General features: G+C 40.0%; 1 protein-coding gene across 3 annotated transcripts in view; it reads right to left on the minus strand.

The window, feature by feature from the left end:
- Positions 1–691: 691 nt before the first annotated feature.
- Positions 692–27,522, minus strand: part of galnt13 (polypeptide N-acetylgalactosaminyltransferase 13) — a 46,112-nt gene continuing 19,281 nt past the window's right edge. The window contains exons 4-13 of one of the 3 annotated variants that reach the window (XM_074659478.1): positions 26,804–26,970; positions 25,416–25,623; positions 21,146–21,316; positions 20,329–20,446; positions 18,315–18,495; positions 16,397–16,536; positions 13,556–13,654; positions 12,731–12,865; positions 8,244–8,444; positions 2,368–2,505 (exon numbers count right to left, since the gene is read on the minus strand). In XM_074659478.1, coding sequence (XP_074515579.1) covers positions 8,259–8,444; positions 12,731–12,865; positions 13,556–13,654; positions 16,397–16,536; positions 18,315–18,495; positions 20,329–20,446; positions 21,146–21,316; positions 25,416–25,623; positions 26,804–26,970 — 1,405 coding nt within the window. In that variant the 3' untranslated portion in view covers positions 2,368–2,505; positions 8,244–8,258. Of the gene's footprint in view, positions 2,506–8,235; positions 8,445–12,730; positions 12,866–13,555; positions 13,655–16,396; positions 16,537–18,314; positions 18,496–20,328; positions 20,447–21,145; positions 21,317–25,415; positions 25,624–26,803; positions 26,971–27,522 lie in introns of all 3 variants that reach the window. The other 2 variants (XM_074659476.1, XM_074659479.1) reach the window with 2 other exon arrangements.

The raw sequence follows: 27,522 nt of genomic DNA on the forward strand, positions 1-27,522 counted from the left end.
CCTTGTGATTTCTCAACATGTTGGTAGCTGGAATCTGAAATATTGATAACACAGTGCAGTAAAAGTATTTCAGAACACAGTCGATGTCATTTCGTGACTCTTTACATTCATTCAAAATCAATTACTTCTACTTAAAGCAGAGTCTTGATTACCCGCTGCTTCCTTTCCGGCAGCCACTTCTTTCATTTCTTCTTGTTATAAATAAACCTCCGTACAGATCCAAAGAGCTGCCTCACATTTCCATACTGTAAGTCCTGTTTCACTAATATGGAACATTATGTCATTAATCCAGGAGGATGTCATAGCTGCAGTCTATTCATTGCACTCACTGATGGTTTGAAATCTTCAGGTTAATTTTTTTTCCCCCAACAGTTCAAGAAATCCACCTTAACAACTAGAGCCCGACCAATAAATCAGCCGATATTAGCTTATCACAGATATATTATGATCTGCATGAAACTGTGGTACAGAACAGGTACCTGAAACCCCACCCCCGCTGCAGCACAGAGTGCTATCGCTTCAAAGTTTATTGATATCTAAAGTGTCGTGTGTTGAAATTGCACCAACTTCAACACTGCACTTCCTTGGGTTCCCAGCAATACACCCGCCAAGTGTGAAGTAGATCGGATGGACGGTTCTCGAGATATGCGAAGGACACACATACATACAGACAACAGTTCCTTGCTTTATAGTCCTAACCTGACCCTGTCAGAAAGTTTGTTTCACAGAACCATCTGAGAAGCCGTCATTGGAAACTGTCTGGAAAGGGCAGGCACTTTCAAGAAAAATACTTAGCAGGTGATTGGTTGAACCATCTGACAATCAAACTAACGAGAGCGAAACATCGCCTTCAGTGCCGTTCTTTGCTCTTCTTTCAATGAATAAATACTCTCCAGTTCTGATATAACTGATGCTATTGCAGCATCTTTAGCAGCTGTCATTGTTGTTTAGAACTAACAGTCGCATCTCCGCGTCGTCTCACACACACATAAGCCACGCCCGTAGCTGCAGTATCTCCTCACAGGATTCCGATTGGTCAGTTGTCTGGAGAGCCAGACACAAACTCATTACTTGAAGCCTGACAAGATGGATTTTCGTATGACATTAGATCCTGTGATTCTCCCGTGAGCTCGTGACATCGCGAGAATGCCGCTGCCGTGCTAGGTTAAGTCTGTCCACCAGAGAGCAGTGATAAGTAAACTTTAGTATATCTTCTTTAATAACCAAGTTTAAGGAATCCTGATAAAACATGCTTCAAGTCAAACTGAAATAATTCAGTTTTTAAATATATCCTTTGTATTTGTTTTGACTTGTGTACTTATTTTGTCTCTAACTACAGAAAAATTGGATCCTACAGACGTCTTAAATCAGGTTGATAGCCAACATTATGTGGGCTTGTTAAAAAGAGAGAAAATGATTATGACGTTCCTCAATCAGCAGCGCACCACGGACATTGACGACGTGAATGTCAGTCACCAGCTGGCGTGGGAAACGCCCACCCAGAGGCTTCAAGCTTAGACAACGTTTCTACAACTATGTCTGCAAAGTGTTTAACCCTTTTTTTTAAAAAAGAAAAATATACACAATAGCTGAAATATCATTATAGTTTACATTTCCTTGCACCAAAATTGATGAGAATTCAAAATTAGACGTTAAAACCAAATATCAGTGCACATACAGTTATCAGATGTTTTAACCCTCAAATATCAACATTGGCTTCACAAATCCAGTATTGGTCGGGCTCTATTAACGACATCACTTCCTGTTGTTTGAATGTAACTCAGACACTGATATGGAGAGAGGATGAGCAGCAGTCATGACAACACCTGTCTTGTTTTTAGATTGTACCTACAGTGGACACCAGTGCGTGTACACAGCAAAAGGAAGGTCAATTACAGTGCAGACCATCGCAGAGACGTGCCTTGCAACATTCTTGTTATAGATGCTCTTCTGTTTAATAGTTTGACAAGCGGGTAAGCGGCAGTCTGAGCAGCGCAGTGGATGCACGGCTAGCAGCTGGCTGACACAGTGTGAGTGCTTTGATTTCAATGTTGTCCATGCACAGACCTCACACATTGTTCTCCCTGCTCGGACACGACGAGGTCCCCAAAGCCACGACGGCTCGTCGTGTCGCCTCAGCGGCAGGTGCAGCTTCTCTCGGACGTGCTGTAAAAGGAGACGCCTCCATAATGGAAGATAAGCCGCTGCTGCCTGGATCTCTGTATTCCAGGCTGTCACAGGAAGAGGCGTATGGTGTGCTGTGGTAAGAGCCACCTGGCGAGGGCGTGGAGAGCCAGGACCGGTTAGTATGAGGACAGAGCGGTGGGGGGGGGGGGGGGGGGGAGAGAGAGGTGAGGCGAGGGATCAGACGCTCAGGGTCATGTTACGGAGCAGCCACTGCTGAGCGCGGCTGCCGTTGCAGTCTCTCAGGGTGGGGACCATCTTGTCCTCCTCAGACGGCATGTCCAAACACTGGTTGCTGTTCACGTGCAGCAGGGTGAGTCGCTGGAGAGAGGAGGACGAAGGTGCAGGCGATTAGATGTAAACACAAACACGTAGAAATACTTTAAAATGTATTGTCTGTTTTGAGTTAGTGGATGTTGAAGTTTTTCAGTTATGATTTCCCTCAACCTGCCTCGTTGACTGTACTTCTGGAGAATCCACCTAGATGACTAAGATTAACCTTTACAGACATACTTCAAATATTGATTTCCCACATTTCACAAAAATACCTTTCCACCCAAGCAAGCGGCCTGAGATTGTTAACTGTAGCTGGAGCAAGAAAAAACAATAGGCATATCAAGAGAGCAGGATGTTCTAGTGGAGAAAAAGTGAGAGTCGTGCCCCTTATACAACACAACGTGCACGGAGGCTGCTCAGAGAATAGAGGCTCCTGTTGGGGGGGGGGGAGACTGTTGTCATGGCCACTTTACAGGAAGGATTTCTCTGTGAAGGACTGTTGAGCATCAGAAGCACCAAAATGTATAAAAAGAGACTAGAAAGAAACAAGCTGCATTAAGTAATATTTTAGACATTGTGGATACATCAAATGAGTAACGTACAATGGTTGCTGACTTGCTAGTGGCGCCAATACCACTGATAGTCAACACTGCAGTCTGCAGCTCACAGCAGTTTTCTGTTGGCAGGCTAAACGGGGGATAAAATGCCCAAACATAAAATGTAGGCGGATTTTGTGGAGCCACAGAATGATTGTTTTCTTGTTTTATAGCCAAATGAGCTTTATCAAATTGTAGTTTTCTCAGTTGTGAAACAGAAAATGTTCCCATATACTCAGAACTATGTCTATGGAGAAGTTCTACACTTTACAGTTTGAGTTTTAGCACTCTAGTTTTTGGATTTGGGAGAGAGCTGTTTATGTGTACTAATATTTTGGACTGTCTTAGATTATACAATAGGAAAAAAATGTTTGAATTTTGAAAATGGGCGTAGTTCCCCTTTAAGTCGATATGGAAAACGTGTTAGCAAAGAGTTGCCTATTTCCACATCCAGCAGGCATGGAGCTGATGAAAAGTAAGTCCAATATTCACTCTCCTTTTAGCTCTGTTTTTGGTCTCCACCAGCTCCTGAGGAAAATATCTGGCTCTTCAGCTGATAAATGTATTTATATGTGCACCAGCTAGTCACTAAATGTGTTGCAGGACAGAAAACCAAAACAATGAGCTGAAAGACACAATAAATCTCCATAGAGCTGGAAGGAACTGCAGCGTCGGGAGCTTTTATGCGTTCTGAATATGAATAATTTTCCCGTAAAACTTTGTTTCTCCTGCAGTTTGTTAAAATTACATTTTGATCCATGTACATGTAATGATTCTGTATGAAACGCAAAAGTTAATGAAAGTGACACAATTAGCACCATCCCAGTGCTAATTGCTAACTGACACCTCCCAGTGGCCTTTAGTCGGCCTGTGTAGAGTTGTGAATTGACACCTAAATACTAATATTGGTAATTATTAGCAAAACTGAAATGATGGGTAGTCACTGCTTCTTGCTTTAGAAATGATACAATGCTCATTTTACCAAAATAAAAGGTTAAAAGAAGATAACAATCAGGCAAACGGGCTCATCGTAACATATATCATGTCTTAGTGGGACACTTCATTAGAACAGAGCCATTATGTATGTTATTAGTAATACCTTCAGCTGATTGATACATCAATTCATCCTCTACTGTTTCAGTGATATCATTGATAGTTAATAATGTAGATTTGGGCTTAACTGTCTCAGATCATGGGAGTAATTCTTAAGGATCTCAGACAGTCTTGTTATTTTTGGAGTTTACTCTGCAGTATACCACGTCCTCCCAAATGTACCTCCTGCTCCACTCCACACATCGTCCCCTCTCGGTTTACTCTTCTATCACATAAACCAGAAAAGCAAGAAGACAGAACAAGCGCTTTTAAAATGTCCAGACTGGAAGAATACACCTGTTGTGATGAGCTTAACTCGAGCACCACATGAGCAAGTAGCAGAGAAATCTGTGGCTATCTGACACAGAGGCTCCAGAGATAACACCCCCCACTAACAACTGGAAGAGAGCTCTCAATGGCCTTGATTAACCATTTATGCTCATTCCCTCAGAAGTAACACGCTTCCGCAATTTCACTCCTCACTTGAGTTGCTTTTCTCGTCCTAATGATCACATGCAGAGAAGTAGAAGATAAGTAGAGAAGCTGAAGTTGGTTTGTGAGGAGAAGACTCTGCTGAGGAGAACAATGGCAGGAGAGAAACTCTGAGAATTATGTTGAAAATAAAATGTTAGGTGCTTCTTTTTTTTTTTTTTTACATTCAAAGCTTCTATTGAGGTTTTCTAATTAAGCTTTGAATGTCTGTAGTCATATTTAATGACGTCCTCACCACCCTAAAACATTTTTTTAAATCCTCGACAAAAATCCTCAATTGGAATAAAGTGATTCATCAGATTCTAGATAGTCTTTTTTTATTAAATCAACTTTCTTTAATGAATATAACTTGTCAGTTTTCTTTGATTGCTGCTATACCGCCCCGTTGCGCGTCCCTTTTGAAAATATTGTTTATGAAAGGCTAAACGCCAACGAATATGGATGGCAGCAGAATATTTGATTAGATAAAAACATGTTGTGAATTTTGGAAATGATTACATCTATCTTTTTTTTAATAAATTTTGACTTTTGGACTTTACAACGGTCTTGAGTTATTGGACATGTTTGGATCACATGAGTTGGAAACAATCTAATTCTAAAATTGGTATAATGCTAATAATATTAGTGTAGCCTAATCTTTATCTGCAACTGCGCAGAAATACCGGGTTTAAACACAATGAATAGGCATAGGCAAATAAAATTAAAAAAAGCTGCGCAGCATTCGAATACTGATTTAGGATTTGAATCCTAATGTTGTGAATGAAGCTTTGAACTATTCAGTACAGCCCTAACTGGTGGTGCCTTCAAATGGGGTCGTTCTTACCGTGTTCATGAGAAGAGTCCATATGAACGCCCCTCTCTTGTCGTATTCACAACCTTATAAGTGGAAAGTTTCTAAAAGCTCTGAGTTTATGAGTTGTGACGTGTTTGTTGACGTTGTCAGAAATGGCAGAAGCCATGGAAGCAAATTTTTCGGTACATAATAAGTTATTGTAATTTTAGTCGTATATGTTTTTTCTTTGTAAATTATATAATATGTCTGAGGAAAATGTTGATATATCATCTCTTTCCTCTGTCATTATGCCTTTGCATCTCCTGCATTATGTTACCCGCTTGCTAGCTGGTAAATTGTTATCCTCTGTGTCTTCTAGACGCCGACAGTAACGTTAATATTGCCGTTGTTTAGCAGCTGTGTTCTCACGACTTGACCACTTGAACATAGCATAACATGTACACGACTTCCCACGTTGTAAACACAAGCTCACAAGTTTCATTTGAAGGCACCATAAGACACCATTAAGCACTGTAATGTAATTGTAAATGGAGGAATTTAAAAGAAAACTTGCAACATATATGATCAGTCCGCACCCTGTTACCTTTGGAGTCATTTTCAAACTAAACAACACACATGAAAGAAAACACATGTGAACATGTATGAACACAGTCCGCATGCAACATTAAAACGTGAGCATTGGTATGATTCATCTTGCGGTCGAGGCATAATTCTTCATTAAAACGAGATTGTGCTTCGACTGTTGACAGAGGATATTCAGACTAATGAGCACACAGAGACGCTCGGGCCATGTTTGATCTCAAGCTATAAAACACAAGGGCCTGACATCCTCTGCCTGGATACAAAGAAGTGCACACACACATGCGCGCACACATACATCTTTCCTGAAGTACACGTTGCAGACCGCCCTACAGGGCACATTTGTTCAAACAGAACAAGAACAAAGAGAGCAGGTGGCGTTCGACCTTACACACCTGCCAAAAAAACTAAAGAAAAGAACAATAAGGTAGCTCTACAGTACAGACATTTTACTTTTCTTGCTTTGTTAAATAAAAGAAATATATAATAACAGCAGCTAGTTTTAAGGATAGGTAAAGAAAATCAGAAATGTTCACTCGCAATTGACAAGCAGTATAATCAACAAGTACTGTACTTCTCTTTAAAGGCGTACATGGAGCTTCTATAAATCTATAAATCATAAGAACCTGGCTTAGGAAATAATGAGAATAGTATTTTTTCTTTTCATTCAAAGATCGAAACCTACTCTAGTGGCAGAGATGACAGAACACAGTGTATAACGGTGCAGGGTAGAAAAACCTGTTTCACATTTAATGAAAATACTAGAAATGTGGAGGTCTTGTCTTTTGCTCATAATTATTTCATGCCTCCTTCGGGGGAAAAGAAAACTCCCATCTCAGCCTCCCAGCTAACCAGCCAGCGTCTCCGGAGAAAGTCGCTGAGTGTGTGCACAGCTGAGACCGGCTAATTAAATGAGGACGGTTTCTAACCGGGAGCCCCGGTTGAGGAACATTATCCTCTTTGTCCCCAAGCAGCACAGTGGACTTCCTGTTTGACGTGATCTTGTGCTGACTCTGGTGATCTGCAGTAGAGGGGCTGCTTTTTGTGGGAAATACAAAAAAAAAATGATTCCTTTAGTCTCATAGCAGAGTCAGGCAACAGTCTCATTCGCTCTAATGATGCCCTGCTCTTGTGTACGTGCTCTCCTCTGGTGCTGGCTGTACCGCGAGGACCTCTGAGTGTGAACAGCAAATCAGGCCATCTAACAGCGGGTCACTTTACTGCCGCAACTCTGACACACACCAGCAGCCCTGGGAGCTCCTTACCCAATTTACCCTGCTTGCACACAAAAACTGTGGCATGCTACAGTGAAATTGCTCTTTAGCTTTTTGAGAAACAGTACAGGACTCTGAGGTGCGAACACCATATAACTCAGCAGAACAGAATAGGCTACAGAGAAAATGACAGACTGGAAAAAGCAGGAAAATAACGAGCCCGAAACCAAAAAAACATTCCTTACAAAAAGTATGTAAATAAGCTGCAGGCCGAGCGGCGGAAAGCACTGGTAATTGGGATTCATTGGATTTACAATATGTACATGGCACACAGTGTACACAGCTGCTTCGGGCCAATAGGAGAGAGGCCTGAGAGGCCAGGGCCATGAAAGGCAGGTTCACAATGAAGGATCACTTCAAAAGAACTTGTAAACAATGGGAAGCCCATTTCAATTAGCCCCTCACGTAGATAATCAGCTAAAAATAAACACGTCCTCCTCCGTCTCGGGCATCATTCACCAGACGTAGGTAATCCAGGGCACAGCCGGTAGATTTTCCCATCAAAATAAAATATTTATGTTGGAAAATAAATGTCAAATGAGATCTAATTTAGCATGAAGACTGGCTAAAGGTCTTGCAGATAGCGTCTTATACACAGAACCATCCTGATGGGACATCTGTCATTGCTTGATGTGCCTCTGCCCCTGTCTTCATATTGTACCCCCTGAAAGGTCACCGGTAAAAGCTACTTAATGCTTCCTAAAACAATTTGCATGCACATTCGGACTAATACCTGAAAGATCAACATCATAACAACAACAAGCTCTGCATTCATCTGCCCTCACTGATAAAAACAGGAAAATAAAAAAATCCTCTAAAAACAGAGACAACAATCAGCTTCAAAGGTGCCGGAACAGATCAAACTAATCTACTTCTAACAACGCTAATGACAAACTACATCACTACGGAGCAGCTACCACCTTCTACTCTCAGCCTAATTTGTACTAACCTGCTCACCTGAGGCCCTACAGCTTAGAGAAAATAATCGGTGGGACTGAAGTAAAGGCGTCTAGCGACTTCCAGGCGAGTGTAGTTTCGGAGGATCCAGGTCTGTACGGGACTGTTGTTACAGTCCTCCACTGTGGGGCCGTAGGTGCCGTCCTCCAGACGGCTGATGGTCAGACATGATTGGGTGATGATGTGGATGAAGGTGTGCTTCTGCAGCGAGGACAGATGGTAGTGGAGGTAAGTCTGAGAGTCATCACTTATTGTTAAATTAATCCATCTGTTCTTCACAGACAACTTTTCTAGTTTAATAAGAGCGGATTTTTGTTCAGTGACAGGTAATTCAAATAGAAAAGGTGTGTTGTTTATTTAAGGTGTTCAAAACCTGGACTTAAAGGTTTAATATGCAAGAATATACTAAAAAGCAATGTATAGACTGATACAAAAAGAATCCCTCTCGATCATAATTTATGCTCCACTAGAAGTGTGTGGCGGTGTCTGTTTCTGCAGAGACCCTGCAGCCCTCTGCCTGTATTTTCTCTTTTCTTATTATTTTGCTTTACTCTGGATGCTTCTGGGTGTCTGCAAACAGCCTTTGGGCCCCATCTGGGAGTGTAACCCCCAGACAATAACAGTGCGCAAGGTGTGCAGCCTGTTCAGGTGGTCAAATGCTGCCGCTTTGTAACGCCCCTCGGCTTCTACCAAGAAACAATCAGAAAATTACGTTTTATTTCACTGATTTGCTGCTTTGTTCTCACCAATGCCGCTCTCTCTCTTCAGTCACTTTATAGCTCACTCGACCACCGCAGCTCTCTCTCTCAGCTCGTTGAGCCGAGGAGGAGGGGCCAACTTTGAATGCTGTGTGTTTACAAACAGCATCCGACAACTGTTACCTATTATACCTTTAATTCCTGCACACTGTCAGTTTATTAGAGACATAACGTTTTGATCATGGACCTGCATCAGGCATTAGATTCCCAGTATGAAACAAACTATCTTTAAACTGAAGCCACAGGATGGAACAATTAATCAAAACAGGGAAGCAAATATAGACTTTCAGACATTATCGTCCCCAGGGGGAAATTCATCTCTACAGCACTGCACACGTAAGACAGTAATACACACAACAGCACAACAACTTGAAAGACATCAGTACACACTGAGCCAAATTTCACCTGAGACAATTACCACTACAATAATTGATAAAAACATCCTCAATATAAGGCAATGTATTTCAAAACATGTACAATACAGATTGGAAAATATATAAATATATTTTGCATATACTAGAAAAGATTAGAGGGGGAACGCATAGCACTTTTTTTTTTATCATTGGTTAGTTGTTATAGTTTGATCTGCCTCCTTTACCCCCTTTTGATATCACCCATTTCATCTTTTGTATTGTACAGATTTTAATATATATTGTTTGTCTCATTTTAAACGTGTTTTTATCAATGATTGATTTGGTAATTGAGGTAAAATTTGGCTCAGATGGTTTGATATTTGCTTCCCCTTTTTGATTGGTTGATACAAACTGTGGCTCTATGTAGAGCTGCAACAATTAATTGATAAGCTGTCAACTATTTAATTAATCAACAACTATTTTGATAATCAATTTATCGGTTCGAGTGATTTTCTAAGAAAAATAGAAAAGTAAAAATTCTCTGATTCCAGCTTCATAAAAATTTATATTTTCTTTTTTTTTTTACTCCTCTATGACAGTAAACTGAATATCTTTGATATGTGGACAAAAAAAGACATTTGAGGATGTCATCTTGGGATTTGGGAAACACTGATCGACTTTTTTCACAATTTTCGGTCATTTTATAGACCAAAAAACAAATCGATTAATCAAGAAACTTAATGGACAGTGAAAATAATCATTAGTTGCAGCGTTAGCTTAATGCCGCAGATATTGGAGTTATTGTGATTATTATGAGTTTCCAACTTAGCATTCACGTCAACTGCCAATTCATAATTACTGGGAAAGCTCTGAAATCTCCAATATATCCAACTCGGCACTTTTGAATATGGAAACAAAACAAATATGGACGCCTCACACATCGGCCAAAGATCATCGTTCAACATAATTAAACCCAAATTTATTGGATATGGTGTTATATTGTCAATGCACAGAACATTAACATGTTAATCTTTCCCACCTCTACAATCCATCCCATATGACGTGAAGACGATGTTAGTATAAAGTTGTTGTTGCTTGACACTGTGAATTTGATGCCTGCCGAAGGTCCATGATGAAAACGTTATGTCTGTAATAAACTCAGTGCTGACAGTGTGCAGGAATTCAATCTTTTTTTCATGTGATTGCGTTTTCCTAATTAAATAGCACTGAAGAATAGTCTTAAATGTTGGCAGCTGACCTATCTTTGCGGCTGAGACAACCTGACAGCTCTCATTTGGAAAATTACAGTAATGAAACTATTAGTCTCTGCTACACTAACGCAAAACCTCTCATATATACCAGAGTAAAAAGCAGAGCTGGATAAAAACAGCAGATTTTCCCATTTAAACTTAAACTCTCTGTGTGAGTAAGATCAGGGGAATCATTTTGACTGCCTCAATGTATATAACAGGTATACTAGATATTTATGTGTGATGTTGGATGAAGCAGAGTGAACACATGATTATTTCTGCAAAGCATGGGAAACAGAGAAGGAAGGCCGTCCGTCTCGGTTGTGAATGAATACAGCAGGAATATGGAAGAGTCAGGTATTCCTGTGAAAGTGAAGCTGATGAGCAGATGAAATGTTAATGGTACTGTAGTCACCCAGGAGTCGGTCCCTGTCCATCACACTTGGGCTTAAAATAACCTCGGCCACTGACAGCGGTGAAACCCCACTGCTGTTTACAACAGAGACCAGTCCTCTCCGTTTATGAATTATTCAATTTTCTTCCATATTAAGAAAGCACCCAGAGAAAAAAGTGTAATGAAAGGATTTCTCCGAGGGTTTGTTCAGTGCTTGATGGAAAGGCCTCCAGGCTTCCTTACCTTGTCATATCTACATGTCAGCGATAGGACGTCTCAATCACTGATAGATAACACCGCAGTCTTTTCTAACCATCTCCCGGTGGTTTAAAAGAAAATGCATAAATTGTTAATATAAAAGATGCTTTTTGTGTTGTATAATCCATAATGTACTTTGAGTTCTGAGTCAACAGGGCTCGAGGAGAATATTTTCGTTCTCCCGTGAGATTCAAAATGTCTCTCTGTTTTCCATTTAAGAGCCGGCAACATCTGTTTCTGTCTTTGATTGAATATTGAAGTTACAGCTTGCATAACCAAGGATATTAAGTAAAATGAACCCATGGAGTTTGTTTGGAGCTTTGTCATTCATCTAATCTTTGTTTTCATTTCGGTGACACTGTGAATAAACTGCGACTCACTGACACTTTTATAATGTTGCTTGAATACAATACAGGCCATGAGGTCTGTATGTATCACACAACATAAGAATGCATTAGGATTAGGTTTGTTTTTCAAACTGGCAGGTGTTTCTATCATTTTGTCCATCACATTTATTTCAATTAGGGTAGATTAAATAGCAGAAATACCTCTACTGTAGGTATAACACTATACAGTTCAACAGCAACACAAACTGCATCCTCCAGAATGATCATACAGTTGAATCAACACCTCTAAAAGGTAATCATAAATCATAAGGCCCCCTTGCATAAATAAAGGAGAAATAAATAAGAAAAAATATTGTGCAAGTCTGTTCTTTCTCATGTGATAATTCCTGTATGTCTTAAAAACAGGCTCCATTTTTCACCTCTCTACATGATAGCGAGCTAGACAGCTTTTTCAAGTCACTCGTGAAGATATTTACGATTATCCCGATAAAGGAAATTCACCACGAACAACTTATTTTGAGGGTTTTTCTTATCACGATTCCAATAAAATTCTATATCATCCCATCCCTAACTGTTGTATCAGACAGCATCCGTTTTAGATACATGTACTGTGGTGGATTTGCTTTGCTGAATTTTGTGTGATGAGTAAATAAATAGTATTAAATTTAAAGAATACATTAGGATCAAAATCCATTTTAAAGATTCAACTTCACTCCTCTGCCAAAAAATGATAAATCATCTACTCTAATAACCACTGACAGAGTTATGGGATAAATCAATACACTGGAACCACAGGACTCAAACTACGGGACAATATTCAGATGACTTGAACAGCTTACCTCAAAATCATATTCCCACTTGCCAACATACTAAGTGAAAGGAGAGAACAAGAGAGGAGAGACACAGCTGCTGCTGGGCTGCTAAAAAACTGACACACATCGCCATCTGGTGGCAGGAAATGGGTACTCTGTTTCCCACTTTGCACTAAACCCAAATCCTCTCCAATGTCACAGGCAAACACAATCAATCAGCATTTCATCAAAGCCATTTTTCCCAACATCAGGAAGCAGAGAACAGCCGCCTGGTTATGGATTACTTGGCTGCTACGGGAGGAATATGAATCCTACCTCAGCATCGTACTCGAACATCTGATTGCCCTTCATGTGGTGACACTTGAGCATGACGACGGGTCCGTTGAGGCGGGAGACGTCCAGACAGAGGTCGTCCGTCCTAATTTCTTTATCCGCCGTGTAAGAGAACACCTGGAACAGCAGATGTCTCTCTCAGAAGATGAAGCATCAACATCATGTATACAATCATTGTGCCTTTGATGAGAGGATGTGTGAACGATTTGCACACATTTATTCGAGATTTCATTTTGATTTACAGTCTTTTTGTTAGTTTTTGTGGTGCCAAACACAATTTGGATTACGTACTGTACAAAATGAGTACAGTTTTAGTGCTCCATGTCTTTCTGTTACTTCAGGGTTACATTCTGTCTCATGTAGTGCAGCTACACACGATATCCCATAATGAGAGTTGCAAGGACAGAGGGGACAATGATTAGACCAAAGTACAATCAAATTCTTGGCACAAACCATCCTAAAAAGCAAAAGAGTTCACAATGACCCACGGCACAAAGCCAAATCAACAAAGGACTTTAGAAACGAGGAAGAAAAACGTGGCAAAAACCCCAACTTAAATTGTATTGAAAATCTGTGGATTGACTTAAAAGTTGGCAATTCACACACACTTTGCGCCCAACCTGATTGATCTCAAGCTTTCCAGCAAAGCTCGAATCCCAGAGCTCATGTATCAGGATAAAGAAGTATCAAAGGCTCAGCTTGTTAGGTGTTAATCTAGAAGAGATTTATTCCACTTACAACATTTAAAAATACTTCAATACTACAACAATAAATATTCGATTTAAGTGTTTGTACTTTTCCCCTCACCTGGTTTCCACCCATGCCGTGACAGTTGAAGAAGCCAACTTTCTCGTTCTCCTTTCTTCCCATGTTGTCCACACACTGGTTGGTCTCAACGTTTCTGATCTACAGGCAGGAGATTAGAAAAAATGAAATCAAAGAATTAGAAGTCACTTTAACTCTAATTTGAAATTAACTTTCTGTCTCTAGACAGAAACTTTCTGTCTTTAGGCTAATTTCATACTTATTAGCAACTTAACCAAACAGAAGCCAGTCATGTCCTGCTCAATATTTCTCATTAAAAATTAATCATCTCTTCTGCGCCCCTTTTATTCTGTTAGTGTTCATGAATGTCTTCTTCTTTACTGCTACTGTTTCAGTTTCAGTATCCTGCGATCTTCTAGTGTTACACTATGATTTATGATTGGATATGATTTTCTGATTCCAGCTTTTCTTTGTCATACATGATAGTAAACGAGACACCTTTGGGGTTTCGATAGTTTGTCGGTTAAAACAAGAAATTATACTATACTATAATAAATAACTGATCTCACAGCCTCAGTGTTGTGGAACATTTCTTTACACAAAATGTAATTGGCAGAAACAAAACTAGTGTAGGGATGCACTGTTTCGACTTTTTTCAGCCCAGATACCGATACCTTGGCTTTGGGTATCGGCCGATACCGAGTACCGATCTGATGCCAGCGTTTAATTAATAAGCTGTATGCCTCACTGTGTGGAAGTGACTGGGATCATTCTTTTATGTGTAAGGATGGTTTAATGTGTCAGGCTTGGTTTAAACATTGCTTTCCTCAATTTGTAAAACAAAATATAACAAATAAATACATGGATATAAATGTATTGAATTATTTATTGGTGCATCCCTGGTTTAGTGACTAATGATCATTTCCAAACAGCGATCATGAAAAATGCATGTTTATCACCATGTTTTTCTGCCAGAGTCCTCTGTCTGATTCCATAAGATCTAAGCTAAAATCTTTAGAGCTGCAGCGACTAGTCAAATAAACGAATCAACACAATGTTAATCAGAAACTATTTTGATAAGAGAATCATTTATTCTTTTTATAAGCAGAAATGCCAAACATTTACTGATTCCAGTTTCTTAAATGTGAGGATTTTCTTTGTCATATACAGTATTATTCTTTGGGTTTCGGACTGCTGGTCTGACAAATAAGACATTTGAAGATGCCTCCTTGGGCTGTGGGATATTATAGCAGGCATTTTCACTATTTTTTTTTACATTTTATAGTCAAAATTACTAACCAACAAAATAATTGACTGCAGAGCTGCAACGATTAATGGATTAGTTGTCAAATTTCAATGAATTGGTTTGAGTATTTTTTTAAGAAAGAAAGTCAACATTCTCTTCTCTTCTGGTTTCTTTACTCCTCTATGACAGTAAACTGAATATCTTTTAGTTGTGGACAAAACAAGACATTTGAGGACGTCATCTTGGGCTTTTGGAAACTCTTATCAACCTTTTTCACCATTTTCTGACATTTTATAGACCATACAAACTAATCGATTAATCGAGAAAATGATCAACGGATTAATCAGCAATGAAAATAATCGTTAGTTGAAGCCCTAGAAAATCCTCCATATAACAGATATTAGGTCATCACGTTATGTTAATCCAAATTCTACTCCCTATCTTCACTTTTAAAGCCGAGATGGATCTAAGTGATCTGACTGGGTAACAGCTGCTATCACTGACTTTACAGTCAACTCAGCTCTGTTAATGAACTCATACATTCACAGAGCTAAAGCTGAGCGGGATCTATATGTTGCCTAAGCGACTTATTATGCCTATCATGCAGGAACAGAACGGCGTTCATAATTAAGTGATATAAAACCTAATGGTTCCAGCTGTTAAAGAAGGGCTGACTGTGTGTTATGGAGGATGAGAGGTCTGGTTTAGAGGAAGATGGGAGCGGAGGTGCTGCAGTGGCTAAAGAGAGAGAGAGAATCAGCTGGTACTGCAGTATAGCAGAGCAGCAGAGATGAAAAAAAAATCCTCTCATCCTCGTTGGAGGATTACAAGCTCATTTCACCACGAGTTCTTCAGCTGACATTACTTCTAAATGGCTCCCGTCTATCGTACAGACAGCATGTCAGCGCTGACTTTACCCCATGCTGTCGACACGGAGCCACGGGCATCAAAAAGCAAATTCAGGTCACTTAAAAAACTTTTCTGTGTGAGGGGGAACTAACTAATAAAAGGAGCTAAAACTTCTATTATCTTGAAAACAATTAGCAATGAATTCTCACGGCTTAGCTGCAAATTATCGCACAGTTCCCACAATCCCCTTTCTCATTTCTAATGAAACCACTTTGTATGTTTCATCTCTGCTTATTAAAGTGATGAGAAATGTCCGGTTTTTTTTTATTTGTAGAAAAGGGAATTCATGTTTTAACAACCAACTTGCTGGTTAACAATTTAAAAGCCTGTCTGAGAGAGATTCGGACTCATATTTGCACCTTTTTTACTTTAATAATTCATTTTTGCTGGCTGTGTACAACACAAAACGGTGCCACGAGACTGTGTAGAATGTATAGCCTTATCTCAGCTACCCAGCATTCATAGCCGAACTGTGTAAACATCAATACTGACTGCACGAACATCCCCTCGTTTGTTTATCCTATGTCGCTCAATACGAACAGCTGGGGATGTTTGTTTTTATCTCGTTTCGTTCAGCCTTTGCTGGATCCTGAGATTTTCCTGATTTATCTTGCAGCGATATTGTCTTTCTGAAAAGAAGCTACAAGGACATATCCGAGTGAATGCAGACGGAGGCAGTTTGCAGCTGCTGCATTGTGGGAGATCAGAGTATACGAGGAAGCTCATACTTCACCAAGTGAGTAGTATCTTCTCGGGATCTGGGAGTCTGGGTAGATGTTCTCTAGATACCAGGAGAACGGTTTGCACTTCAAGGCCTCGCGGAGGTCTTTACGGGAGGAAACGTCTCCGTAGTCCACGCGCATCACGCCTGCAGAAAAAAAATGCCAAGACGAGGATTCAGACACATGTATCACTGAACATCATCAGTCAGTACTCGCATTGTTTTGTCCTGTTTATCTTGCACCACTGAGATTAAACACCAGAGGGACCCTTTATAAAAAACACCTTGCAACCCTACCTGAAAAATAAGAGCTGTGTGGGTGGTTTCTGCAAAGAGTGCATGTGAGGAAACAGTCAAATCCCATTTATACACACAGTGTATTTCTAAATAAGTCACCTCCTTCTCAAATGCAACAATTGTGAATATGGTGTGCCATGTTATTTTAGCCAAAATGGAGACTGCATGATGTATCAGCCTGGATGCAACTGCAGACTGAGGAAGGATTAGACAGCGACTGGGCACAGACACTTGCAAACACATTAGGCAGATGGTTCCTCCCCAGAGTGCCTCTTAAGGACGCGTAGCTTGCATGTAGATAGATCCAGGGTGGTAATTTATCACGAAAGAGCGTGATTGCAATAAGGGAAATACAATATTCAAAAACCAGCCAACATGTAAGACCTACAGCGTTGTGTATTTATCCATCAAACACGAGCCAGACAATGCAAACACCTTCTGCAACACCAACAAGGTCTTACACTTTAATCTAGGAAATAGAAATTTCAAGTTGGCAGATGAAAAGCTGAGAGCTGAAGGCCACCTTTCCTTCCCTGGCTCCCTATTTCCCCTTCTCTCCGTCTCTCTGTAGGGTCGGAGCATCACATGTTGCAGATGATGAATAGCTTCTTTGATCTTGAAATCACCAGCGCCGAGGAGGGACGAGGAGGGAGATGCACTTTTAATAGGATCACTAGATGCCACTCCCAAACTCAGCCTGAGCAACATACTGAGCTCCTCTGTGCCAATAAGTGAGGTCTGGCAGCAGCGTGGCCCAGATCATTCTCCCTAATGTTCTGGAGGAACAGACGGTCATTGTGGGGCCACGATACGCAGAAAGACTCATCCATCACGGCCGCCGCTCTTGTCTGCACACCTGCCTGCAGTAGGAGAATCCAGCCCGACTGTGCGGAGGAGGAGAAGGTCACAATTTGGAGCCATAAGATCGGCAGATTACGGATGATCCCTTATAGGTTGGCTGGCATCTAAAACACTTAACCATAGATTTCCGGGACACGGCTGTCTGCTAAAGGGTAATCACATTACTAAGTCGACAGATGGAGGGGTACTCATCTCTCAATCTGCATCGTCCTATTGTTCTAGTTAGTCTGTGTGTGTGTTTGAGCTCTGTCGGAGAGGAGTCCGTGTCGGAGAGAAGACCATCTATGACCTATCTATATATTATGATACATATCGTATCGCCAGATTCTTGCCAATACACAGCCCTAGTAGGAACGCTGTATGACAAATTTCTGAACTCAACTTCTGCGGAAAATATGTGTCTGAAAGTAGGAATGAATTAATCCCAGTTTGGAAATGACAAAAGCAGCATTCAATCCCAATGTGAGCCGGAGTGAAAGGAGAAATATAAGTTCTTAAATGAGCGAGATAAAAGTAGCATGCAAGAGAAAGAGAGAATAAAAGAGAGCAGACCAGTCGTTCCTTTTCACACCAATTTAGCTAAATGTAATATCAGCGAGCACACGAGTAGCAAAGAGGGGTCCTGTAATGAGGATTGTTCATATCTGCTTTTGAATGGCGGCGGAGCGCAATGAATAAAACATCTATTAAATCCCTGACTGAACTATACATTCCCTGCAGAATTCGTCCCCATGCGACGTTACTCTTCCAGTCAGACAGCTCGGTACCTGGTGATATGATATAGAAGAAATCTTTGAAATCGTCCATCCAGACTTCAGCCAGGCGCCTGTTGTTCTTGTTGATGACTTGGCCCGTTCCTCCGGGGAAACTGTACGGGGTGGCCTTCCGGAAAACATGGCCCACGTGTGAACATGTTACGATCTCCAACGAGCCGCCGCACTGCCAGATCTGCAGACACACACACACACAATGCAGCTTTATATAGCGTGTGGCATGAAAGCAGACAAATACAGTCGATACAGTTCCCTTATTTGATAACATGCTCATAATTATGCAAGGAAGGAGGCTTAAGCAAGGAAACAAGAGGCCATATTATTCCCCAATATCTAGATTTTATGTGTTTTCTTATTCAACATTATGATAATAGTGGATGTGAGTCAACTGTAGACCTGATTAAGAAAGAAAACATAAAACAACTATTATGCTCTTCTTGTGTTTCATCATTCAGGTTTCTTTTTCATAATCTCTCATTTCCTGTTTAACCTGCATCTTATAGTCCAGGACAGCAGGAGGGGGTCTTTATTTGGAGCGTTGTCACTGCTGCCTGTTGTCTTTCAGCAATAAACACGTTTTATTTTCTATCAGTGTCCTTTCCATTCAGTCACGCCTGAAGCTGCAGATCAATCGCTGTGCAAGGCCATCTCATTTCACATGTATTTCTATGATTCCTCTTTCTTTGCATCTTTTACTTGAATCTCTTCCTTGAATACTGAAGTGTAACTTTGGTATTTTTCAACCTGGACCCTATTTTCCCATGTTTTTGTTTCTAAGTGACTAATGGGGACAACAATCGGTCCAGTATTGAGGGAGAACGCTGTAACCGGCGGCCGTGAAATGAGTTGCGAGGGCAAGTGAGCAGCATCAATGTAACGTTACGTTCACTAAAAGCGCTCCTTTGTTGTCCCAATTTATATGCGCCGGAATCGGGGGGACAACTAGACTTTTTGTCCCTCCACTTTATGGTAGTAAAGTGATAACGTCTGAGCCAGGTATTAAGGTCATAGAACACTGGCGATAATGTCTACATGGCGTAACATGTTGGACCTTCATCCAATCATAATAAACCACTGTGTAGCCTAATTCAAATGAAATCAAAGTGATCTGACATACAGCCATAGTCTAGGTAGGCCCGCCACAGTTTCATAATGATCTGAAAATATTTTTACACTTCTCAAAGGGTGGTGTCTGCCGGGGGGATTCAACTCGGCAGGTCGAGACTTCTCCCCGGCGCTGGCTGGCCAATGCATCACATTTCCTCCGGTGAACCGGCTCTAGGTCGGCTTGGAAAGGCCCGGGGTGAAGGTGGCTCCCCGCTCCAACCATAAATTCTATCGCCCGGTCCTCGCCACTTCCCGAGGCCGTGGATTACTCGCTGCACAGTGCGCCCTCTCTCGGTGTAGGAAGGGACGGGGCTCCCGGTGCGTCTGTCAACCGGGGTGGATTGTCCTCAGTGAGTCAGGGGTCTGAGGCGACGTGGATCCTGTCTCGTTTACCATGTTTTGAGGGTGGCATGTCATCACCATTCATTTACAATGAATGTGTTAATGATTAAATTGTTTAGCTTACTAGAGCACAAAGTTCTTCATAGATCTAACCTCTTCATTTTGTGCACCAGATTGATGCATTTCACTTTAAAATGTACAATATTTTCTTCCGGGGGAGCATGACCCCCGGACCCCTCTAGAGGGTCCAAGGTCCACCCACTACAGTCCACAAAGTCCTGTGGGAAACACTGTTTTACATCATCACTGGATGTCCCCTCCCTTCAAAACTCATTCCGCCGCTGCTTTCCCAAACAGTCTTTAAGACCCAAAAACATGGGAAAATAGGGGGCAGGTTGAAAAATACCTAAGTTAAGTGAAAGTGGCTATGATTCAAGGAAAAGGTGCAAGTGAGGCAAACGTGGATACAATAAAGGGCGTTGGTGTGTACCCGTTGACACCAACCAACTCTGGTGACATGATAACATCAAGATAGCATCCTCCCCACTCTGTCACTCACTCGAAAAGACATTTCCAGGTTCTCTCCGCCCCAGATATCCATCCCTGGATCGTAGCTTCCTATTTCTTCAAAGTATGATTTGTCTATAGAGAATAATCCTCCAGCCATGGTTGGAGTCCTGTGAGAAAAGCAAAAAAAAAAAAAATCTGTTTGCAACATTGCGTCTCTTTACGCTGTATTTATTAGCACCTTAGTGTAACTCTGAGGAACGTTCAGCATATAATAAAAGACCAATTTGTTTGACAATTTGAAACAAAGCCTTAGAGGGGTAATTACTTTTATCTTTTAATTCATTCTATGTTAAAGTCGGCCCTTAATTAAGGATTTTGTTTGTTGCTGGGAGTGATTTGCATACAGATGACAAATTGTGCCTTGCTTTGTGTAGTAAAAAAAAAAAAAGCTGTCAGCAGAGTTTCTGTTTTTTTCTATTTTTAAAATAAATGAGCTCATACATACTTGGACCTCAACAGAGCACAATCACAACTATCACGGTGCTATTTAGGCAGTTGCCTGAATCAGTGGGATACTCAGAGGAAGAAAAGATCTATTTCTATCTGCAGGATAAAAATGGCACTGTTCGTAAGAGGAGTTCTTGTGAAGAAATCTAACTATCCATGTCTTCCCTGTAGCCGGCTGCCGTCTGAGATGAGAAACTGAGAACTAACATCTGTTTGAACTAACAAAAAGTGTCTCTTCACCTTTTTTTTGTGTAATTCGACCTCCTCTGTCTTAATTCTTAATCAAAAGACATTACACAAGTGGCGAGTCAGTCACATATTCCCTTGAAAAATGATCTAGATTTAGCTTCTTTGTGTACCTGACAGGCAGCGTCCTGTCCCCCTTGCGTCGATCCATCTCCCGCTGGGGAACTGGGTACCAGCGGAAATTCAGCTTCCAGTTGAATCCTCCATAGGTCATATCTGAGCCGGCCATGTATTCAAATGTCTCGTCACTGATGACATCGATGATAGGGCACACCACTGCTGTCCTGAAAGACACAAATCAATACAGGGTAAAGATTCAATGCTGAGATAAAATGTACAGTAAATGCAGCCATGAAGACTCAAAAGATATAATACACATGAGAAAAGGAAAGCTGGTTGGTCAGGTCTTTTAAAGGTAAGGTAAGCCTCGGTTGATCACACCACAGCTGCAACTAATGATTATTTCTATTATTGATTAATCTGTAGATGTGTTATTAATCATAATGGACAGCAAAGTTGGAGGGTTTTCTATCAGCTGGAATGGATGTTCACTTCAATCACAATTATCCAACATTATTCCCAGAGCCCAAGGTGACATCTTCAGATGTCTTGTTTTGCCGGACCAACAGTCCAAAACTCAAAAATATTCAGTTTATAATTACATATGTCAAAGAGAAACAGCAAATCCTTACATTTGAAACTAAAACCTGACAATGGTTGGTGTTTTTTCACTATTTTTGCGTGAAAGATGATTGTCATTCAATCATATACGCTACCATTTTATCAGATTCTGCTGTTTGACAACATCCATTTGATTATTTCATATGTGATTCTCCATTAATCTTCTTGTGATATATGTTGATATGAGAAAAATATTCTTATTAATAATATGATTTTGACCATAATACCAATCCCTGTGTGGGTCCCTTAGGGGCATGTGACTGTGGGATGGGGAGCAGCTGACATAGCCCTGCCCCCCCTCGCCTTAAGCTCCGGTCGATTAATCGTTGAAACGAAACAATGAAAATGAAAAGTCAATGAATGGCGGAAAATAGCCATTGTAAGCTCTGAGAGCCCGAGGCGACATCTTCAAATGTCTCGTTTTGTCTGGCAAACAGTCCAAAACACAAAGATATTCAAAGTACAACAATATTAAACAGAGAAAAGCAGCAAATCTTCACATTTCAGAGGCTGGAACCAGTGAATATTAGGCATGTTTGGTTGATTGATTACAGTTTTTTTATAATTGCTTTTTCAAAACACAACACACAATCCACACAACCACACGCACACAAGTAGCAGAACACTGATATAACTCACTGATAAAACTCTTAAAATGCTAACACTTCATTCAAAATTACACAATCATTTATAAAAAAACTATTTTGTCACCGTATGACACACACACATGATATACCATAAGATCTGATCTGTTTGAACCAGTTACACGTCGCTGTGCTCAATCTAAAACACTTTTAACGTTTCTACTTTTCTAATCATATAGTCTCGGTTGGATTTTTTTCTAAAGATATTGTTACATGAATGCATTGACCAAACACAACACACAAGAGTGTGTTTTACTGCACACTGATGAAAATATTCATTTCACTCCATATTGTAAAAATCGGTCAATACATGCATGCATTTTCAAAGGTGCATTTTGCACTGAAAGCCAGAACAGAATATATTCTCAATATAATATAATGCAGTATATAAACACAGCAAAAACATTTGTGGAGACAAAAAATAAAACTTGAATCATAGTTTTTTTTTCAGTTGCTAAAACACGTTTTTGAAAACAGGCCTCTTGCTACTGTATGTTGGCTTCCATCGTTGTTGTAAACAGTCTTATTTTATAGTGTTTACATCCGGATAGATGAGTTGACAATCAAGCAATTAGGTGTTCAGCCAAATGGTTAATTGGTCCAGTGTGTGGCATTTTGAATGGCAGTGTTTTGAAATGACTAACAAGTGATTTTATGTCCTAAGTCTTATGTAGAGAACCGTGTGCAATGTGTTGCAAAAAGTGCCATGTTGAATTGCAAATTGAGTGCTAAGTAGAAAATGTGTTTATAGAGTTTTGGAGACTTGAGCTGAGGTTCTGCTCTCTGAGAGTCAGTTTCAATAATTAAACTGTATGTGTCATTTTAGTGTGTTAGCAAATGAAAAAAAAATACGTAATCCATTATCAAAATTGATGCTGATTAATCTTCTGTTTGACTATCGGTTAATCCTGAGGTTCCCAACCGGCGGTCTTGAGGGAGTACCATGAGGTCCCCAGAAAAACATGGGCAATAGTTTATTTTCTCTATCTAACTCACTATAGAAGTGAAGCCTCATAAGAGTGACTGCTATGATCATAGGCTTCACTTCCTCCGCAGTTATCTCCTCACTCTTTCCGATGGTGGTCCCTGAAGCGTAATCCTATCAAATGGGGGTCAGTGACCTACTGTGTATCAATTAAGGGTCCTTGATGCGAAAAAGGTTGAGAACTACAATCGACTAATTGTTTCAGGTCTAGACAAAACCATATTACTTATTAATGAAGTTTAGATTCTCCTGCATCAATAAGAGAATCTGTTTGGCATTTTCTTGCTGAGGAGAATCCCTTAAAAAATAGCTACTGCATTATTAAAACAGCTTCTAGTCTTATTTATCGTAAATTGAATATCACAGACAAAGGTAAAATACTAGTAATAGTGTATATAGGAGTAACAATAGTACTAGTTATGTTTGTAAGCAATACATTTTGCTGTAGGTTGGCCTCTGGCAGAAGGGTATCTTGACTCTCTGACGTTTTAAAATTAGGCAGCGCCGATTTTTCTAACTATGCACCAAAATTATGGAATTCACTATCAAAAGGTATAAAAGATGTTGGCTCTGTTAACATTTTTATATGACAGCTGAAAACCTATTTATTTAATTTAGCTTATAATTAATGCCATTCTAATTCCTATTATAATTAACATTTTTTTTTTTTTTTTTACAAATTCTCCCATTTTTAATATTCTTGCAGGTCTCTGGTTTTTAATTTCATATTTTAACATCTACTGTCCTCTTATTGACTAATTTTATTTTCTATCCGCCCTTATTTGAATGTGTTTTATTTTCTTTTGTAAAGCACTTTAAGCTACATCTCTTGCATGAAAAGTGCTATATAAATAAAGTTATTATAATTAATAATTATTAAAAAGGGCCAGCCTGCAAATATATAAAAGTAAATTGGATAGTCTGTCTGTCTTTATCATAGTGCATATGTCCCTAAAGCAAAGGTCTAATGAGCACTTTTACTCACCTTTGCATTGGGGACATATTTCAATATTATTGTTTATTGAATTTTAAGTGTAATTGATTCATGATAATATAATAATATATTGCACGCTGTATTTACAACCTCACAAAATTATTTATTGGATTTTTTCCTGATGAAATTCACGACAGTGAAACACAATCAATTGCATCTTGAACACCGTATCGCTGTATCGTGATAATGTGTCTCAGAATAGGACCAAATGTTACAATCACATACCTGACGTCAACCAGCTCTCTCGGCCCAAAACAACCTGGATCATCAATCATGTCAACTTGCCGTCACCGTGCTGTATACTTTCTTTCTGCACCATCTCATCAGTCTGACTTATAGACATCAATACATTTGCAGCAGCATTCAGTAAAAGTGTAATGGCTCCCTAATATAATATTCTGAGTCAGATGATACTGATTTCATCCTGAGGGAAAATGAATGTGTCTGACCTCAGATATGAGATGGATCGCAGGAGAATCGTTATCAATCCATCCATCCCTTCATGTCACTCTCGCACACACCACAGACACACAGCTCTGTGTTTGTTTTAACAAGCAAGAAGAAAAATCCTGAAATAAAAGCTTAATGTTCTGATACATCTTCTCACTTTAAATTAACACGTCCTATTTGTCTCTAAACATGTCCTTGTCCACTTTAATCTCCAGCATCTACTAGTTCCAGTTGTAGCAGAGTTAACACAAAAATGGAGCTACAGTAATTGGAGATAGCTAGCTTTTCCTCCGAGGCTGCAGCAGAAGCAGACGATGCAAAAAAATGATTATCTTCTCCCATCAGCAGCGTCAGGCTCAAACAGTGTATTCATAACTGATAGTTTGCAGTCCCATCAATATTCAGATAGAGCTTTGGCTCAAGCGCGCGATGATGCAACCGAAGTGAAATGTGATGATGCCAGTATTAGTTAAGCATGTTTCAGGACTGAACAGGCAAAATATTAAAGTGATTGACAATGAGAAGCTCGTAAGCAACTAAAAAGCAGAATCCAGTCGTTGTTTCGTATCAGCGTCTCAAATGTCGTCATTAAATTTGAAACATTCAGTGTGGTCTATTTTGTCTCCTACCTGTCCTCTTTGATGCGCGCCAGCAGAGGCTCCAGCCAGCCGACGGTACACTCGCAGTGAGCGTCCAGGAAGGTGATGACCTGACCTTTGGTGGCGGCCGCTCCCCTCAACCGAGCTCTGATTAGACCTGAACGCTGCTCCATCCTCAGGATCCTCACTGGCACCTCCAGAGTCCGCCCATAGTTCTCCAGCTTCTTCTTCAGGAAGTCTGAAACAAAACAACAGACGTTTCAGCTGAAAGAATTACTCAATTTATTCATTAGTCAATTAGTGCTGCAAATAAGGATTATTTTCATTGTCGATTAATCTGTCGATTATTTTCTTGATTAATTGATTAGTTGTTTGGTCTATAAAATGTCAGAAAATGGTAAAGAATTGTCGATCAGTGTTTCCAAAAGCCCAAGATGACGTCCTCAAATGTCTTGTTTTGTCCACAACTCAAACATATTCAGTTTACTGTCAAAGAGGAGTAAAGAAACCAGAAAATATTCACATTTAAGAAGCTGGAATCAGAGAATTTTAACTTTTTTTTCTTAAAAAAATACTCGATTAATTGTTGCAGCTCTATAATCAATCAACTGAAAAATTACTTAAATGATTCATTGATTTTCAGAATTACAGAAATGTCAAACATTTTCTGGTTCCAGCTTCTCAAATATGAATATTTGCTAAAGTCTAAATTGAAAATCTTCGGGTTTGAACTGGGGAAAAATAAGAAATCTAAATATGTCAACTCTGTGAAACTATCACTGCTACTACTATTTTCTGATATATGTTAGGGCTGCACAATTAATCGAATATTAATCGCTATCACAATTTGGGCAACAATTAAATGAACATGACCGACTCCTATATTGGCATTTAAAATTTGTGCTCTGCTCCTAGAAAAGCTGCATGTCAAATCAATCGCTTCCTAAACCAACAGCCAGCCCCCAGGGGGTGATCAAGATGTTTTGGCTTCACTTTTGGGGAGCTATCGTGCTGCTGCACATGCACCCTACAGCGGCAGCCTTTGACAAACTTTCCTGAATGTTGCGGCTCTAAACGAATTGTATTTAGGTGAAGAAGAACCTTATTTTAAGTCTTATTTTGAAGCATAATCATGCAGCCCTACTATATACTAGACCAAATGATTAATCTACTACTCGGGAATATAATCAGCTGATTAATCGATAACAAAAACAATAGTTAGTTGCAGCACTACATCTCAATTTAGTTGGTGTGTTTATTGTCAGATCCCTGTTGTGTCCATGTTTGGTAATCCACTGAGTCTTGTTCAGAGTTTTGTGTCCCATATCATTCACATTGATCATCAGCCTACTTGAGATCAAAATGTACGTCCTGTATGCTTGACTACGGAGTTAAACCTGAGAGTGTAGACTACCAACCTCGCTCGCTGGCATCGTCGACTAGCACGATCTCCACTAGCAAGTGTCTGGGAGAGCGGTTGATGACGCTGTGAACTGTCCGCAGCAGCGTGCTCCACGCCTCGTTGTGAAACACGATGACAATGCTGGTGTTTGGCAGGTCGTCTGGATACAGCTTGGTCTTACAGCTGATGGAGCAACAGTGAAAATAAAATGAAATCAGTGAGGTAGAATTGAACAGAGCAAAGTTAAACAATGTTTGGGTATCACTGAGCTACAGGTATGAGGAAAGTTAATATAAAGCCACGTCTAGATCGCATATCTGCTGTATGAGTTTTTGAGTCGAAGAGTCATTCACTTTCTCTGATTATTTCATTTCAACAGTTTCTAAGATGCCTGTAGAGATAAAACCTTTTTCATTTCACACAAAAAAGCAACAATTGGATAAAAATCCTTTAATATTGTGAAGCCAAATGTTTTCTTTTATTATTATTTGCTCATCTGTAATCACCTGACGGGCCCTTAGATTCATGTCAGGTCCCCTTGTGGGGGTCCCGACCCTCAGGTTTGGAATCCGTTTGAGAGTACACCACTAACAGACAATAACAATTAACTCTAACTATAACTCATACTGAGTTGTTGTGAAGTAAAAGAAACAAATAAAATCAATAAAATGTTTGGTCATATATTAATCCTTTAGTTACTGTATGTAGAATCCCACATATTAGCTGCTTAAAGCT

This window comes from Sebastes fasciatus, chromosome 14 (genome assembly GCF_043250625.1).
Source record: "Sebastes fasciatus isolate fSebFas1 chromosome 14, fSebFas1.pri, whole genome shotgun sequence".
Lineage (NCBI taxonomy): Eukaryota > Metazoa > Chordata > Actinopteri > Perciformes > Sebastidae > Sebastes > Sebastes fasciatus.